The sequence below is a fragment of the Triturus cristatus genome, chromosome 4_1 (genome assembly GCF_964204655.1).
Source record: "Triturus cristatus chromosome 4_1, aTriCri1.1, whole genome shotgun sequence".
NCBI classification, from domain to species: domain Eukaryota; kingdom Metazoa; phylum Chordata; class Amphibia; order Caudata; family Salamandridae; genus Triturus; species Triturus cristatus.
In genome coordinates, this window is record NC_140585.1 from 808,119,022 (window position 1) to 808,134,199 (window position 15,178).

Below are 15,178 nucleotides of genomic sequence, written 5' to 3' on the forward strand. Positions count from 1 at the left end.
ACCTTCGGTAGCGGCAGACACCTTGGAGCATATATACAACACAATGACGGAAAGTGGCATTAAGCAAAACTTGCTAACGCCGCGCTCTATATTCTGAAAACACAGGGGTGCACCGTATTTACAACGATAACCCTTGCATTTTCCATGGCACTAGCGCTAAATTAAGCTGCCTGGTGCCAATGCAGGCACCCTTGGACCATAATGCATGGGGGCCTGCATTGGGAGCAATGATGTTTTCCAATCTTGCACATAAACAATCAATCATGGCGTTTTGCTGTTTCTATGTGTGCTGCACAATGCAGCACACATAGGAACAGCAAAAACAAGGAGAAATAAAGCATTTCTGCTCAATTTGCCATGTTAAGACCAGGTTTTCCCTGGTATTAATTTTGGCCCTGTCCCATATTTACGACTCCCTTGTAAATATGGGGCAGTGTCAAAATCAATGGGTGTCACAGCGAAACACCCACAGCAACACCCATTGCCCATGGTAAGTGGCTTAATGTCGCCTTGTAAATAAGGCGAAGCCACTTTCACCACAGAAACGTCGTAAAACATAATGTTCCTGTGGTGATAGGGGCCTGTAAATATGCCCCTTTGTGTTCTGGCTGTACTGCATGCTGCTAGCCATGACTCTGGGTGGTTTTCCAGGTGCAGGGGCTAGGTGGGAGGTTACAGTGGGCCGCCCATTTGTGGCAAAGAATGGGAGTGCATATTACAACACACTCAGAAGGTCTCAAGTGACACACACTTCAAACACATGCAGTTTAACTTCCTGCACACTACATATCTTACACCCCACCGACTGACTGTTATGTACCAAACTAATGATAAAGTTTGTCCCAGATGTTCCCATGTGGACGCAGATTTTGGATATGTGGTATGGAGCTGCTCAGTGATTACACAATACTTGGAGGGGATAGTGGCGAATCTGGAGCGTACTTTGGACCACTGGGGTTTGGGGACTGCTGAGGTATGCGTACTGGGCCTTTATAGCTGGCAACCTGCTAAGAAAGTGGGCAACAAATTCCTGGACATAGTGCTTGGGCTGGCCTGCAGAGACATTGCCAGACACTGGAGGTCTCAGAGTGGACCACCACAATGCCTGGGGAGAGCGGAGGTCCTGAACTGGGCAAAAGCTGAGGAGGTGTTACTGTACCTAGAGGATTATAGTGGATTTCAAAATAAGCCATTAGCGAATCTCTGGCAGGAAGTGGTAGCCAGCTTTGAAACCACAGGAGATGGGGGGGATCTGATTGCATTGGACTCCGGGGACAGGGCCCATAGCTGGGGATCAGCCGGAGCCCTGAGGCAGAAACAACCACAGGATGGGATGGAAGAGGGCGCTCCTTCCCCCTCTCTCTTTACCACAGTGCCATAGGTTTTCTGACACCCCACAAGAACAACCCCTCATCCACATTCTTGAAGGAATTAATTGGCTTGGGAAGGGTTAAAGTTACGTTGGTTGAATGCGTTGCCAACAAACTGTGATGATCAAGCAATAGGATGGTGTTGAACACTGCAATACCCAATGTTGTATGACCATAGGAAAATCCAATGAAACAGATTTGAAAAAACACACACATATTTAATACACTGGAATTGATTGGAAGCGTGCTATGATTTATGATGTAACAGCGTAGGTTTAAGAGTTAACACAGGAAAGAAAGAAGTTTGTGTACTGAGAAAGGTACCCTACCTTCCCAGGAGAATCATTATCCTATTCCAAGTTGAAAACCCATCTAAACATAATAAAATCTGTATGGTCCTATTCTCATCCCAGAGAAAAGAGTACACCTTCTTAGACCACAAAATATGCAATCATAGAAGCAACCACTCGAGGTCGCAGCTGAACAGAAAAAGCTCTAACTTTGGGAACGTTAGGAAATTAATGGTGAAAATCATGGGGCTCATGGATTTCATGACCCCAGAAACATAGGGTAAATTTTGAGTATTGATCGGGGCTGCTGCGCTCCTTAGGCCCCACACACTTCCTTAATCATGGTGGTGGTGACCCTGCTTTCTGTGGGGAACCACAAAAGGCTAATAAGCCTCTTCTGAGGCATTATGGGGCGTTCCCAGCCAGGGAGCACTGAATATTTTAACAGTGGGTCTCCTGCTGTGTTCCAGAGCATGGAGGTCTTTTAAAATGTGTTTCCTTTCCATTTAAAGGGTGTGACTGGCAGAGTCGGATTGGTAAGGCGGTCACTCGGGAAATGGCCAAAGGGCCAATAGCCGAGTTCCAGCTGTGGGCTGCTTTTTTTGGCAGCCTCGGGGCTGTCTGTGCTGTTAGCCCAGTGGGTGCCTGAGTGGCCTTTCAAGTGGCAGATGGGCGGAGGTATCACTCCATTTCTCTCGGTGGGCCAGTTCATTAATGTAAGCTGATTCAGCAGTGGCAGGGGGCCTGAGCAGAAGTGGTCTCACTTGCATTCATGTGTGGCTCAGCAGTGTGAACTAATCTCTGCAATTTTTTTATCTAACAGAAGGTAATAAAACATGCCCCACCCCCATTCTTTTCATAAAACTTCGCTGAAGAAGTGTTTTGCGGAAAAGCAATGCACAAATATGGGCCACTTTTTTTTGGTGTGTCTGGGCAGATTTTTGATCCCAATCCAAACCTGGTGCCTGGTCCCACCCAAGACATCCCCTAACCTTCCTCCTCATCGTGGCAGTGCAGGGAGCCCACTTCCGTGCTGCCATGCAGGCGCTTCGGCTCCCGCCTCAAGCAGGAGCCTGCGATCCTCTGTTGGTACTTCCACTCTGGCGGGGGGGGGGGCTGTTGTAGATGTTTTTGGGCTCCTGTGAGGTGGGAGCCCACAATAATTTCTTCTGCACAAACCTGCAGGTGGGAGTAAAGCAGACTTGCTTGCCTCCTCATCTGGAGACAAAGTATGGGATCCCTGGTCCCTTAACTAAATATGCCGGCCCTGGAGTTGGGGTCCCCAGGCCTCACTGAGCTCTAGGGAGGACCCCCATGCATGCCCCATTCTAAACTCAAATTATTGATGAAGCTTGAACCAACCACCGAGCACTGGCCCACGATGGGGATGGAATTCAGGTTTGCAGCGGAGCCCCACAACCTCTGTCTCTCGCAAAGGGGTCAAGAATCTTTAAATGTGGATATCTTGGGGCCTTGATGGGACGAATTTAACCATCTTGGGCTCACTTTACTCCTGGTGGATAGCTCTAGCCACCAGAAGCATTTGCAGCAGGACTACTGGCTTAACAATGGTGCACTTTGCAGGGATCTGTCTTCACTGGCTCCCTGCACCAGGCTCCTCCTCTGTTGTGCCCTCCACAGACCCCATGGACTTCTAGCCATCTTACTTTTTCTGTTAAAGCCAGGCATTTAGCTTTTCTGGGATTGTAGATATGAAATGGACGATAGGAGAAAAAACACCTTGATCTGATGTGCTGCACTTCCTTTTTAGGTCTCGCCTGACCCAGCGTATGCACTGGTCTGGCGAGACTTATTGAGAGGGCTCCAAAAGTGCTACCAGGCCAGCCTAGAGCTACAGTGCATGAGCACGGGCGCGCGCTGTGCTTTTCCGCGATTACTTTCACTTTTGCGGCCGCTTTGATGTTTGATCGGGATCACGATCACTTTCGCGGCCGCTTGGTATAGCCAATAGGTCTAGCTTTTGGGACCTTATAAGTATTTAGTTATGCAACTGTTGCATGGCTAAACACTTATAAGGTCCCAAAGGCGAGACCTATTGGCTATGCCAATGCTTGTTTTAATGGGTTTTCAGTTTGTTTGCTATCTGGCATGAATGTTAGAGATGTGACATTTTGTATGCACTTTGGGCTGCTTTTTGGCTGTTGTGTTATAACTGCTACGGATATTGATCTAAATCAATTTCAGATTATGCCTGCACAGCCAGCTTTGTATTTTCGAGAGGTAGCTTTTGATGTGATTAGTGGAAATGTTGAAATGTTGTAAATCTTATGCCAATGTGCGTATTGATGGTAAATGAGGCTATATGAGTGAGTCTACGGGGCTAGTTTAGATCCCAGCGAGACCACATAAGGCGTTTACAGGATGCGAGTAAGAGTAATTTCTTTTCAGCTGTTGTTTTTAGGTCTCGCCTGACCCAGCGCATGCTACCAGGCCAGTCTAGAGCTACAGTGCATGTGCGCGGGCGCGCGCTTTACCGCGATTACTTTCACTTTCGCGGCCACACGGCCGCTTTGATGTTTGATCGCGATCACCTTCACTTTCGCTGCCGCACGGCCGCTTTGCATAGCCAATAGGTCTTGCTTTTGGGACCTTATAAGTATTTAGTTATGCAACTGTTGCATAGCTAAACACTTATAAGGTCCCAAAGGCGAGACCTATAGGCTATGCCAATGCTTGTTTAACTTGGGCCTGCAAAAAATTCACTCACTGTTATACATCATGTTTGATATTTTAACGCTCTGTGTTAAAAACAGCTAATTTCCTCATAAGATTGTTTTAAGCAGACAAAGATCATGTGACATCAACCACCTCATGATGTTACTGTGTTCCGGTTTATTCAGAACCTAACCTAAATAAACAGCGACTGCTGTTTATTCTTGAGTATCGCATATGCATTCATGTTTCCAGAGCTTATCGTATACAGCAAAACTGTCATAGGCTGCTTGAAACACAGACAGTGCGCTTATGCATCTTCATTCTTCAGTCTGATTCTTTGACCTATAGACATATTCCAGTAGTGCACAGAGGGGCAGCTGCCTTCGCCTGCAGTCTTACCATGGAACCCAGCCACCACTGATTTTCACATTACAGAGACCATACCATTGTCTCAGTTTGACTAGCTAAGGGTTCTTAGACTACTGGAAACTGGTTTGGAGTTTGGACCCCTACAAAAAATAAATTAAATACCACAAACTTTACCTGCAGCAAGCACAAATGCATACAGACTCCCATACCTTGCACAACACCTATAGAGTATGTCTTTAAAAGTTCCAAACTGCCCTCAATTCGTGATGTTTAAGAGTAAACCTTTAGGGACACTAGTAACTCTGACTCATAGTAGTACAGAGTGTGTGGTTGTTCCTTTTCGTTCAATCTGGTAGTATGATGAGTGCCTCGTTAAGCTCAGGCTACCTGAGGAAACCACTTTAAAAAAAGAATAGTAAGGTCCTTGGGCGCCAGTGTCCGAGCTCATTGTAATTGTAAATTGTATTTATATAGCGCTTAATTCCCAAGACTTCGAAGTGTTTTTCAGCATTAGCACTTTACTCCAGAACCCGAGGTGGATTCGTAGAGGGAAAATATAAATTGTTATTGGGAGCGGTAGACATGTGCGCCTGTTAGTTAAATGAATAAGATGAATGGGACAGCCTCATCCCTCCTCTCTGCTCGGGCCTGGTTCCCTGCAGTTCAGGGAACTCAAAAAGACAAACTTTTCCAGCCAGGCTTGAACTAAGCCTACAGCTTGATGGGAGTCACCACAGAATGGCAGCTCGAGGTCCACCCTATGGGCCTGCTGCACTCTACCTCCCTCTCTGTTCAGCCTTCTGACCTGAGCTGGATGACATGTAGCGCTATACAAAACTCCTAAATAAATACACAAAGAAATAAACGAGCGTGGCGCAGCTAAAACCGGGTCTACTTAGAAAACAGGCTGCACATGAGTCTGGGGCAATGCATGAAAACTAGATATTCCCTGTGCGACACTGACAACCAGCACGTGCAGGGCACAGCTCCATAATTCAAGTGCTGCAGTAGTCTGTCCTCTAAACCAAAGGCTGTATAGGATTCAGATGCACTTACTTAAAGAGGGCGGTTCCGCACACTACACATCTGTACGTTCCTTCCGCCGTCTCATGTGTGTACTCTCCTGCAAAGGCGCTTGAAACAAAAAGGTAAAAGTAGGATTAGAAAACACAGTAAGATTTATTTCCTTTCAAATGACTATTCTCATGTCAACACATGTTAATGGTCTGAAATGTCGAGAGTTTGTCGAAGCTATTTCTCACATAGCAAACAAGCATTTGCAAAGCCAACAGGTTTAACGTTAGTTTATGACCTTCTGGCTCTACCAACACTTATTCTGTTTGTGAATCATTTTTTTTAAATGAGGGCTTGCATTCTACAAAAGCAAACAGAGTATAAAAAGCACAATATATGTATATATTTTATGTAAAATACATTGTAGCATTGTTCCCTGGCACTGAAGGGGACTTGTGCGGTTGTGCAAATTGTGCAAGAGCAGAACGCCATCACTCACACTCTATGGCTGAAGTGGGCTTACCCTGTGCTCACTATTGTCTATATGCCGCAGTGGGTGGAAGCAGAGTGAGCATGACACTACAGCAGACCATTGGATGAAGACGGCTAACTGAGCACTCCTGCAAGTACATATGTTTTTAGTAAAAACAAAACTTTTTGACTTACACCCGACTTACAAAACGGCCATAACATTCCTATGAACATCTGAAATGGGCAGTAAAAAGACCATTTAATGTCGTCTAGTTACTTCTTATTATTTGTATTGCTTCAAATGCGAACCGTTTACAGAGAAGGAAAAGTGTAAATTGCAAAATTTTTAACCAATGTTTTTGGCAGAGATCGAGATTTCCCATCTGAGGTGTGAATGCTTCTTACTGTACAAGTGTTTTCTTTGAATTCTGGTATTTGCATTTTCAGTTTTGTTCCAATTTGAAGTTCCTTGAGCAGAATGCTTGCTGTACTAATGGCAACCTAAATCCAGGCAGAAAACGCAATTTAACTCCCAGATGGTAGTGGGGTGCTTTGGTCAATCAGATTACTGCAATGTGATCATTTTAATTTTCTGAAATGCCCCCTGCATTCTGGCCATTCTAACAGGTTGTGCAGTATCTACCCAAATCGGTTGAAAACACCAAGGGGTCCAACCCTAGGACAAGAAGACATGCGGGTGTCCCTTGGGAGGCAGTGCCAGTAGGTAAACAAAAGCAGAATCTTCAACAATCCACTCCCGGGCAAAGTTGTTTAAGATCAACACATTTTGCATTTACCTTTTTTCAGACTTAGCTGCCTATAACTACAAGAATACATAGAAAACAAAAATGCCTATATTAATCACATCTGCCATGGGACTTCTTGAAAGCACTGCCTTGTACCCATTTCCGACATTCCTTAAAAAGAGAAATACTGAGATGGTATGTTTTTCGTATTTTGGAGTTTGTGGTTGGAAGCAGTAGGGTAGATCTTCTATCTTTCAAAATTAGTACAAAAAAACCCTAAACAACCAGTCCAAGATTTCACGCTGTTTGACTAGTTATTTTTTCTGGTTTCAAAAGGAATATTGCCGGTTAAGTGGAATATTTTCCTAAGTTAACAATTCTTAAGGGTAGGAGGTCACCTGCCTAATACAATTCAGCTGCTCTGACCCAAAAAAACGATGTGCTCTGCAGCTTGCTTTTATTATCCTTTCACCGTTTTATGAGGCTTCGTTTTTCTCTTTTTTATGAACTGGATTCTTAAGAATGACTTAACGTTGGGTTGTTTTTGTGCATTAAATCATTTTCTTTTAGGTTAAGACGCCCATGCAACAGTGAGTGAACTCGGGTGGGAGGCGGAGGAGGGGAAAGGAGGGTCTGAGTTCTCTCAACCACCTTAGCTACCTTTCTGGCAAGTTTGGGAGGACGCAGATCGCTTTGCAAGTTCGGGGGTGGTGGGGCAGGGGTAGAGTAGGAGTCCCTCCTGCAAGGACGTTGTGCAGGGCTGGGAGGGTTTGTGCCAAGTTAGAGTCAACTCTTTCAAGTTAGGCGAGATGGCAGACGTGTAGCTGGGGGGCTCCTGGACCCAGGTCCCATGATCCCTTTTCACTACACGGCTGGCTGCAGCATGGAGCCTTGAATAGGTCACAGAACTGTTCCTGGAGCATTGGCTGACACCCATAGGGCGCTGGATGACTGGTGGGCATCCGAGAACACCAAATTCTTGTCACCCCACTGCGCGACTAAGATGGCGGTGGACGTCAAGTGGCCCTGAGACTGGTGCAGACTGAGGATTGTGGGAGTAGCTGCGAGCGCGGGCCTCCATCACTCGGCGGGACCGACGTATCAGGGAGGCGGTGGACCATGGCTCCAGTGTTTCTGTTGACTTATGGCCTTGAGCAGCCCAGCTCACCTGGCTGCCGGGCCGAATCACATAGACCTGCGGGAGATCCTGGTACACAGGTGGGCCGCTGAGCCATGAGCCACTGTCTGGTTCTACCCTCACTGCCAGGATCACACAGCCGGTGAGAGGGGACCCCAGCCCAATTGAATTACAGTTCCCCACTTATCTCTGGCGATGGAAGGGAGGCCGGGCTGATATAGAGTGCCCTATGGTTGAGGGCGACCCAGCATGCCCTGATGCTTTGCTTGTATGCATGTGTGGACTCGCTTCTCTGGACCCCACTGACGCAGTGTCTGATGCTGAGCAAGGATTATCGAGGGCCTGTCAGCTGCCCTACATTCCTCAGGTGGTGTAATCGTCAGCCAGACATGCGCGCCACCCCTGGTGGTGGAGCCTTGTGAAAGTACCAGCCAAATGCAAGGAGCCACTGGGAACCCTTGGAGCACATACAGGTGTTCCATATGGCACCTATACCACCAGACAACATCGGGGGCCTGGCGAGTAGATACCCGATTTGTGGGCTAGGATTACCACCATAGCTACTGGCTGTGCCTGGCTGGATGGGAGAGGTGACGGCTTACCAATCCACATCCAATTAGTATCACCTCATGATCAGTCACATTCAAGTTGGGCTCTATGTGGACCGGGCTAGCCTTATGGACAGTGCATGGTCCACTCAGGGCAGACGCCACTGATCTCCACGCAGGGAATATCTGCTCGCCTTGAGATTGGGACTGCACCAAAGCCCGCTTGTGTGCTGAAACCCATGGTGCACCCCTGACGCCCTCCCTCCAGTACACTTCCGCAGGAGCAACCCGGGACTGCGCAGGTACACCTGCACCTGTCCTAGTAGACCCAACAGCCATTTATTGCAGATACCCTGTTGATTGCGAAGCTGACAGAGGGCCCTATCTCCCCTCTGTCTACTGGTACTGAAGACAAGGGACAACAACCATGGGGTACACCAAAACCAGGAGTGACAGGCCTCCCGCCCACTTGTGCTTCCAGTCCACACAATCCGAGTACTCAGGCCCATTCTCACGGCGATTGTGCACCTTCAACCATGATAACACCTCCCATGGATAAGTTAGATGTCATCCTACAAGAAATCCGAGACTCCAGAGTAGCCATCAAGCAGTGACTAGGTGCTATCACTACAGACATTAGCCTGCTAAAAATGACCAGCATAAACTGTCTGGCAGGGTCAAGTCAAACATATTGGCGCTTTCTGCCTTGTCCCCAGGTCATAAGGAACATGCTGCACAAATAACACAACTGAGGCGACAAGTGGATCAATGCAAGGAAAGTGCAGAGGATGCCGAGGGCAGTGCCCATAGAAATAAACGAGGCTGATTGGAATCCCTGAGGGGACAGAGGGCCGCCATGTTACCCAATTCGTGGAAGACTGGCTTAAGCAGGTGGTGGCTCCGACTGACCTGGACAATTGTCAGCAACCAGGTCAGCGACTACACTGTGGGCAACTAGACCGCTTGTCAGCTCCAGTTCCTCACACGACAGTGCCTCGGACTCAGAATCAGAAACAGCAGCTTGGCCCTAGCCCCCTCGATTTCTCCAGAAACTGCTAGTGATCTATTAGGCTGATTGTTCATACTGCAGCATGACCACTCATGGTTGACCGCTCATGTTTTTCTTTTCAGGTGCAATTCAGGTAGCACATGCCATATAACCTAACCCGGCATTTCTTTGTAGCATACCGGACAGCCTACTAGCGTATTCATTATGAGGGGTCGTTTATGATACCCATTATCCTAGCTTTGAATATGTCTGGCATTGTATGGTTTCTTATTGCATTGTCCAGAACTCTTTCATATCTTAATACTGGGGGTCTTGAGTCTGGATGGCCCACAATAATACCAATGTACATACACAGTAGATGCCATACACCCGGCTGGGATGCTATTACATGCCCCAATAGTGAAGGCAAATGGTTCACCATAGTTAATCTGTTATGGTTTTTTCTAATGTTTAGTTGAATGACAAAGAATCGCTGGACTGAGTATTATGGGAAAGTTTTTCACTGTTTGACGTGGTCACCTGATGGGAAGATACAGGGAAAATGTATGGAGGGTGGATTTGCCACAGTTTTTTATGTCAATTAGGTCTACTGTACCTCACGATTACAATATAATTACTTAAAATGTACGGGGGATGGGTCAATACATAAAAGGCATAGAATATTGGCCCAATTACATAGGCGCCACAGCCCTAAAATTACGTAAACAATGGCAAGGCCAATTATTCCATACCACTTACTCTGCTTACGATAGGGGTGCTGTATCAAACAAGGGAAGAGGTCCTATTGGAACTTACACAATGCGAGAATAGCCTTGGCCCCCTAGAGAGAGCAGGGGCTAAACACATGGACGCTGTACCCTCAACTAGAAGAAGCTAGAATTTCACATGCAAAGCTCTTTGAACGCCTTAGAGTGCTGGATTATAAAGCTTACACGCAGAAAATTCACAATCAGGCAAACAAATTGGGCATGCTATTGGTACATCTGATTCAATCCGAACCATCGCCAACCTCAATCCAGGCGATTAATACACCTACCCATAGGCTTGTGGTGACCCAGTTGGGGATCAACACAGCGTTCCAAGACTTTTGCGCTGCACTATATCCTGCCCCTCACCCCCGGACCCGGCGGAGTAAGAAGCATTTCTACATTGCACAGTGTTAACCCAAGTGCAGGCCACTGATAGGGAGGCCCCAGCTGCCCCCATCACATCGGGTGAAATACGTGGGTCAATTAAAGAACTAGCCTGAAATAAGACGCCAGGTGCCGATGGGATTCTTGTGGAATTCTACCCACATTTTCTTCCAAACTAGTCTCAAATTTAGAGAAGCTCTACAGAGCCTCCCTGGAATCAGGCTCCTTACCCCCTTCCACCAAAGAAGTGCTTGCAATGTCCCTGCTCAAACCCGGTAAATCCCCCACTGAGCCAGCAGTGTATAGGCCATTATTGATTCTGAACACGGAATACAAAATACTCAGCAAGATCCTAGCCCTCCGGTTACACCTGTTACTTCTGACATTGATCCATACGGACTGATGCGGTTTTGTCCACCCACAGAGCTCGTGCCTGAATATACGGTAGCTATTTAGTATAATGGATGCTGCTAGAGACCTTAATTCAAATGCCGGTTCCCTAGCACTGGACATTCGGCAATAATTTGATACCTTGGGTTGCGATTTCATACTAGAAGCCCTGGGTCGGTATGGGATACCTTCCCCTACATCAGATGAGTTATGTCACTGTATACAGTGCCTATCGCAAGAGCTAGAACTGGGCCTTATATTTCAGATTCCTATCAGGTTGGAAGGGGTACGCAGCAAGGCTGCCCCCTTTCTCCGCTTCTTTTATTTTAGCAATTGAACCCATAGCATAATGAATACGGCAAGACGTAGGGCATAAGGGGATCCTCATAGACAGCATCACGCACTCCATATCATTATATGCAGACTGAATGATTTTGTACTTCAAAGATCTTTGGGAGGTAAAGGGTAGATGTCTCAGTTATTATCAAAGTTTGGTCTTCATATACATTTAGAAAAATTGTGTGCCTTTACATTTACTGACTCCCACATAGAATCCATGGTTTGGAGAAACACGAATGCAGGAGGCACCAGGCACCTTTCATTACGTCAGTATTCAGATATACTGTGCATTGCAAGACCTATTGGAAGGTAATCTCATACGCACGATAAACGCACTCAAATCCCAGGTTGCCTTTTGGCTCAAGTTACCCATATCCGTGATGGTCCGCTTGGCCCTGGCAAAAATGGTGCTGCTACTGTGCTTCTTGTACCACTTTTTTCCTCTGCTTCTCATAATTCCAGCATGGGCGTTCTAACTATTGAACTCTCTTTTAACCAACCTCATATGGGGCACTGGATGTCGCAGAATCAGTATGGCCAAATTGCAATTGCTGACAACCCAGGGTGGTATGGGGGCTCCAGACTTCAATGCAAATTGCACAGCCAGACAGTTCCAATGGTTATCCTATTGGTTTGCCGGCCACAACCTGCTGGAGATAGGTTACACCACGGCCCGACTTAATCAGGGTTTCTTACACTGGTTGATCTGCATCTGCCCCAGTGCTTCACCCTTACACACTGGTTCACTCTTACTGTGTACGGCCCTCGCCTACTGGAAGATAGCAATGAAATACACTGCGTCACCAACACCCTATTCACCAAATATCCCATTATGGGATTTTCCCACTTCTTCAGGCACGCTGACAGCTCATAGATTGGGCCTTTGGAAGCAAGCTGGAGTGACTGCGGTGGGTGCATTATTTGCCGACGGTGCAGTGTTGTCACATACAGACTTTGTGCATAATCATGGACTGCCTGAAAATCTGTCCTTAAGTCATGCCAGTACTCTCCGATATATCTGAAAGCATTGGGCTACGATGGCACCTGACCCAGCACCCAGGAGTTCCTACAGGCGTTACACATGATGGGATACAGTAGACACCTCTGGTTATATGGTTGTACAAGGGACTCTGAGCACATCTTCTGATACCGCTACAACACTCAAAACCAATTGGGAAACAGATCTGGATAGGGAAGAGAAAATGACCGCCGAGTAGGAGCCATTCCTCAGAGCTCCCGGTTGGGGATCACCATATCGGTCGATATCCCCCGATAACCCAGCCATCTGACATCAACTGTCTTATATCTACTACAATCGACATTCTACCAGACGAAACAACGATCTTGACGCCACTTACCTGCAGAATCACTCTACCAGGATCCGTAGAGCCTCAACTCATCTGCCGAGGCGCTCTCAACAAGAGTGTGCTCCCCAGGATCGGGAACTCTCATCCCCTCGCTGGTCATGACAGAAAGGATCTCCTGTCTCCTAGATTTACATGGCGTGAAGCTGCCTCGATGCCCAGTACCGAGGTGAGCTCCTTTCTGCACAGCACCAAGCCACAGGGTATGGCGGCCCTATTGGGGACAGAACTGATTCCCCCTCGACTGATGCTTCTTGCCGCTCCCACTTCTCGACGGTGAGCTGCTGTCGATGCCGGTATGCCCTCACTCCGCATACATGTAAACTTTGCCGATTGTGGCCTCCAGACGGGTCTGAATTGATCATCCCGCCGCTGAGGTCCGTTGCCTCCCCGAACCTTGTTGCTGACCCGGCGAAAAGATAACAGCTACCGATCTGCCATCTATACATACATCCTGACCACGATCTTAAGGAGTCCCACAGCAGGGAACCACTGACTGGATCCGATCTGATCCCCTCAATGATTGGGTTTTTCCGTAAGAACATCCCTGCTTGCCAGTCAACAGTTTTTACTGCTCTGAAGGATCCGTTGCATTGTGAGAAGGAATCCATTTAGCATTTAAATAATATATTCATGGTATGTACGGTACTAGAATTTTAAAAAGTTCAAAGAGAAACACTAACATGACTTCTTTTTTAAATTGATTGCATGACTATTTCCCACCCCTGATGTTAAATTTAATGGAAATGGGCATGTAATGCTTCCCATGGCTCCCGGATATCTAGAAAGTAGAAATGACATTTGGAAAGTTATCTCCCCTCCCTGCACTGAACAACGGATGTTTGTGCATGGAGCCACTGCCTTCCTGATTGACCTGTGGCTGCCCTTCCCTCACTGAGTCTGAGCCCCTGGACACATCAGACCATGGTGGGAGTGACATGCTCTTTCTTTAGGTTATAAGGGCTTTATCCTTTTATCTCTCTCCATGGAATTTGAAAAAGGGGAGAACCTATGGACAAAAAAGATAGCAACCATCTTGAATTGATCAATAATTGGCACGTCCCCGATTATTTAGTCCAAGCATTCACAGCAACAAGACGCAAATGCGCAACCAACCTCTCCTCCCATAGATTCATATAGAGCCTGATCTCTCAGTCTTTAACCATGCAACCGCCAAACCCCTCCCGGAACTCTAAACTCTGCCGTTACGGACCCAACTCATGGTCCATGAAGTACCCAGAAAATCTGACCAGTAAAGCTAAAAAGAACCTAAAGCACAGTACCTTAAAACAGCACTCGGAAACACTTATAGTAGACAACTACCACACCGCGACTAACGGCAACACGAAAACTAACTTCATCTTTTACACAAATCACCCGACTAAGTGGAAGAACACCTTCCTTCTTCACTTTCAAGTTACGAAATCAGTAAATATTCCCTATGGCGAAAAAATCTCCACAACAGTCACCCCCTATCTTTAAAGGGGAACTCACAATTTCTATCTTCAGAACAGGAAACATTCTCATAGAGGCCACCTCACCGCACCTCACCATTTTTGATCGGCATTTCCCAACATTACTCTCCTCTCTAACTCATCAGTACCATTAAACCCAATCCCCCCCTGTCCCCTCTACTTAGACAGAAAACCCAGACCTGACCCAATCTCCCTCCCCGGACGACCCACGAAACAACTCTTGGACATCCACCATCACTAATTATAATCTCACTACCCCGATCATCACACTCGGCTGGCAAACACCCTCTACAATGGCTTCAACCTATACCACCAGGTCCAGTAAATGCACAGCTAATAAACACTGCAAGGCTGACCCTGAGCTAGGCAGATCGGACTCAAACGGCATTCTTTACATGACTGAACCCACTACAGGCAACCCCCCTCGACTTAAGGAAACCCGACTCTACTGCCACAAATTATCCTCAACTCCACTACTGTCCCTACTCCTCCTGCCCAAACCATCTCCATACCCAACGTCACCGATAATCCCTCAGATAACTGACCTCCCTCTAGCCACTGCTCACTTCCACCCTCGTCCCACCTCCACATGCTCAAACTGCCCCGTCTTCTAATCACACTGCCAATCCCCTAGACACAGACTTCCTCCTTACCATTGCTCACTTCTCTCCCTTGGACCCAAGACCCACAACACCCCCTCCTAACCTCCTGACCGGAAGCAACAACGACCAGACTCCTCACATCCAATCCATCCCCACTCCTAACCCCAATGATGCCATTCAATCCCAAAACCTAGTACCCTCTCCTTCCACAGACCCTAGTCATACACTGCTCCCGACGAAGGCA

General features: G+C 47.1%; 1 protein-coding gene across 4 annotated transcripts in view; it reads right to left on the bottom strand.

Annotated features, from left to right (window-relative positions):
- Window positions 1-15,178, bottom strand: part of MSRB3 (methionine sulfoxide reductase B3) — a 391,607-nt gene that overhangs the window by 174,432 nt on the left and 201,997 nt on the right. For all 4 annotated transcript variants that reach the window (XM_085653426.1, XM_085653427.1, XM_085653429.1 and 1 more), the window contains one exon: window positions 5,762-5,839. In XM_085653426.1, coding sequence (XP_085509552.1) covers window positions 5,762-5,839 — 78 coding nt within the window. The remainder of the gene's footprint in view (window positions 1-5,761; window positions 5,840-15,178) is intronic.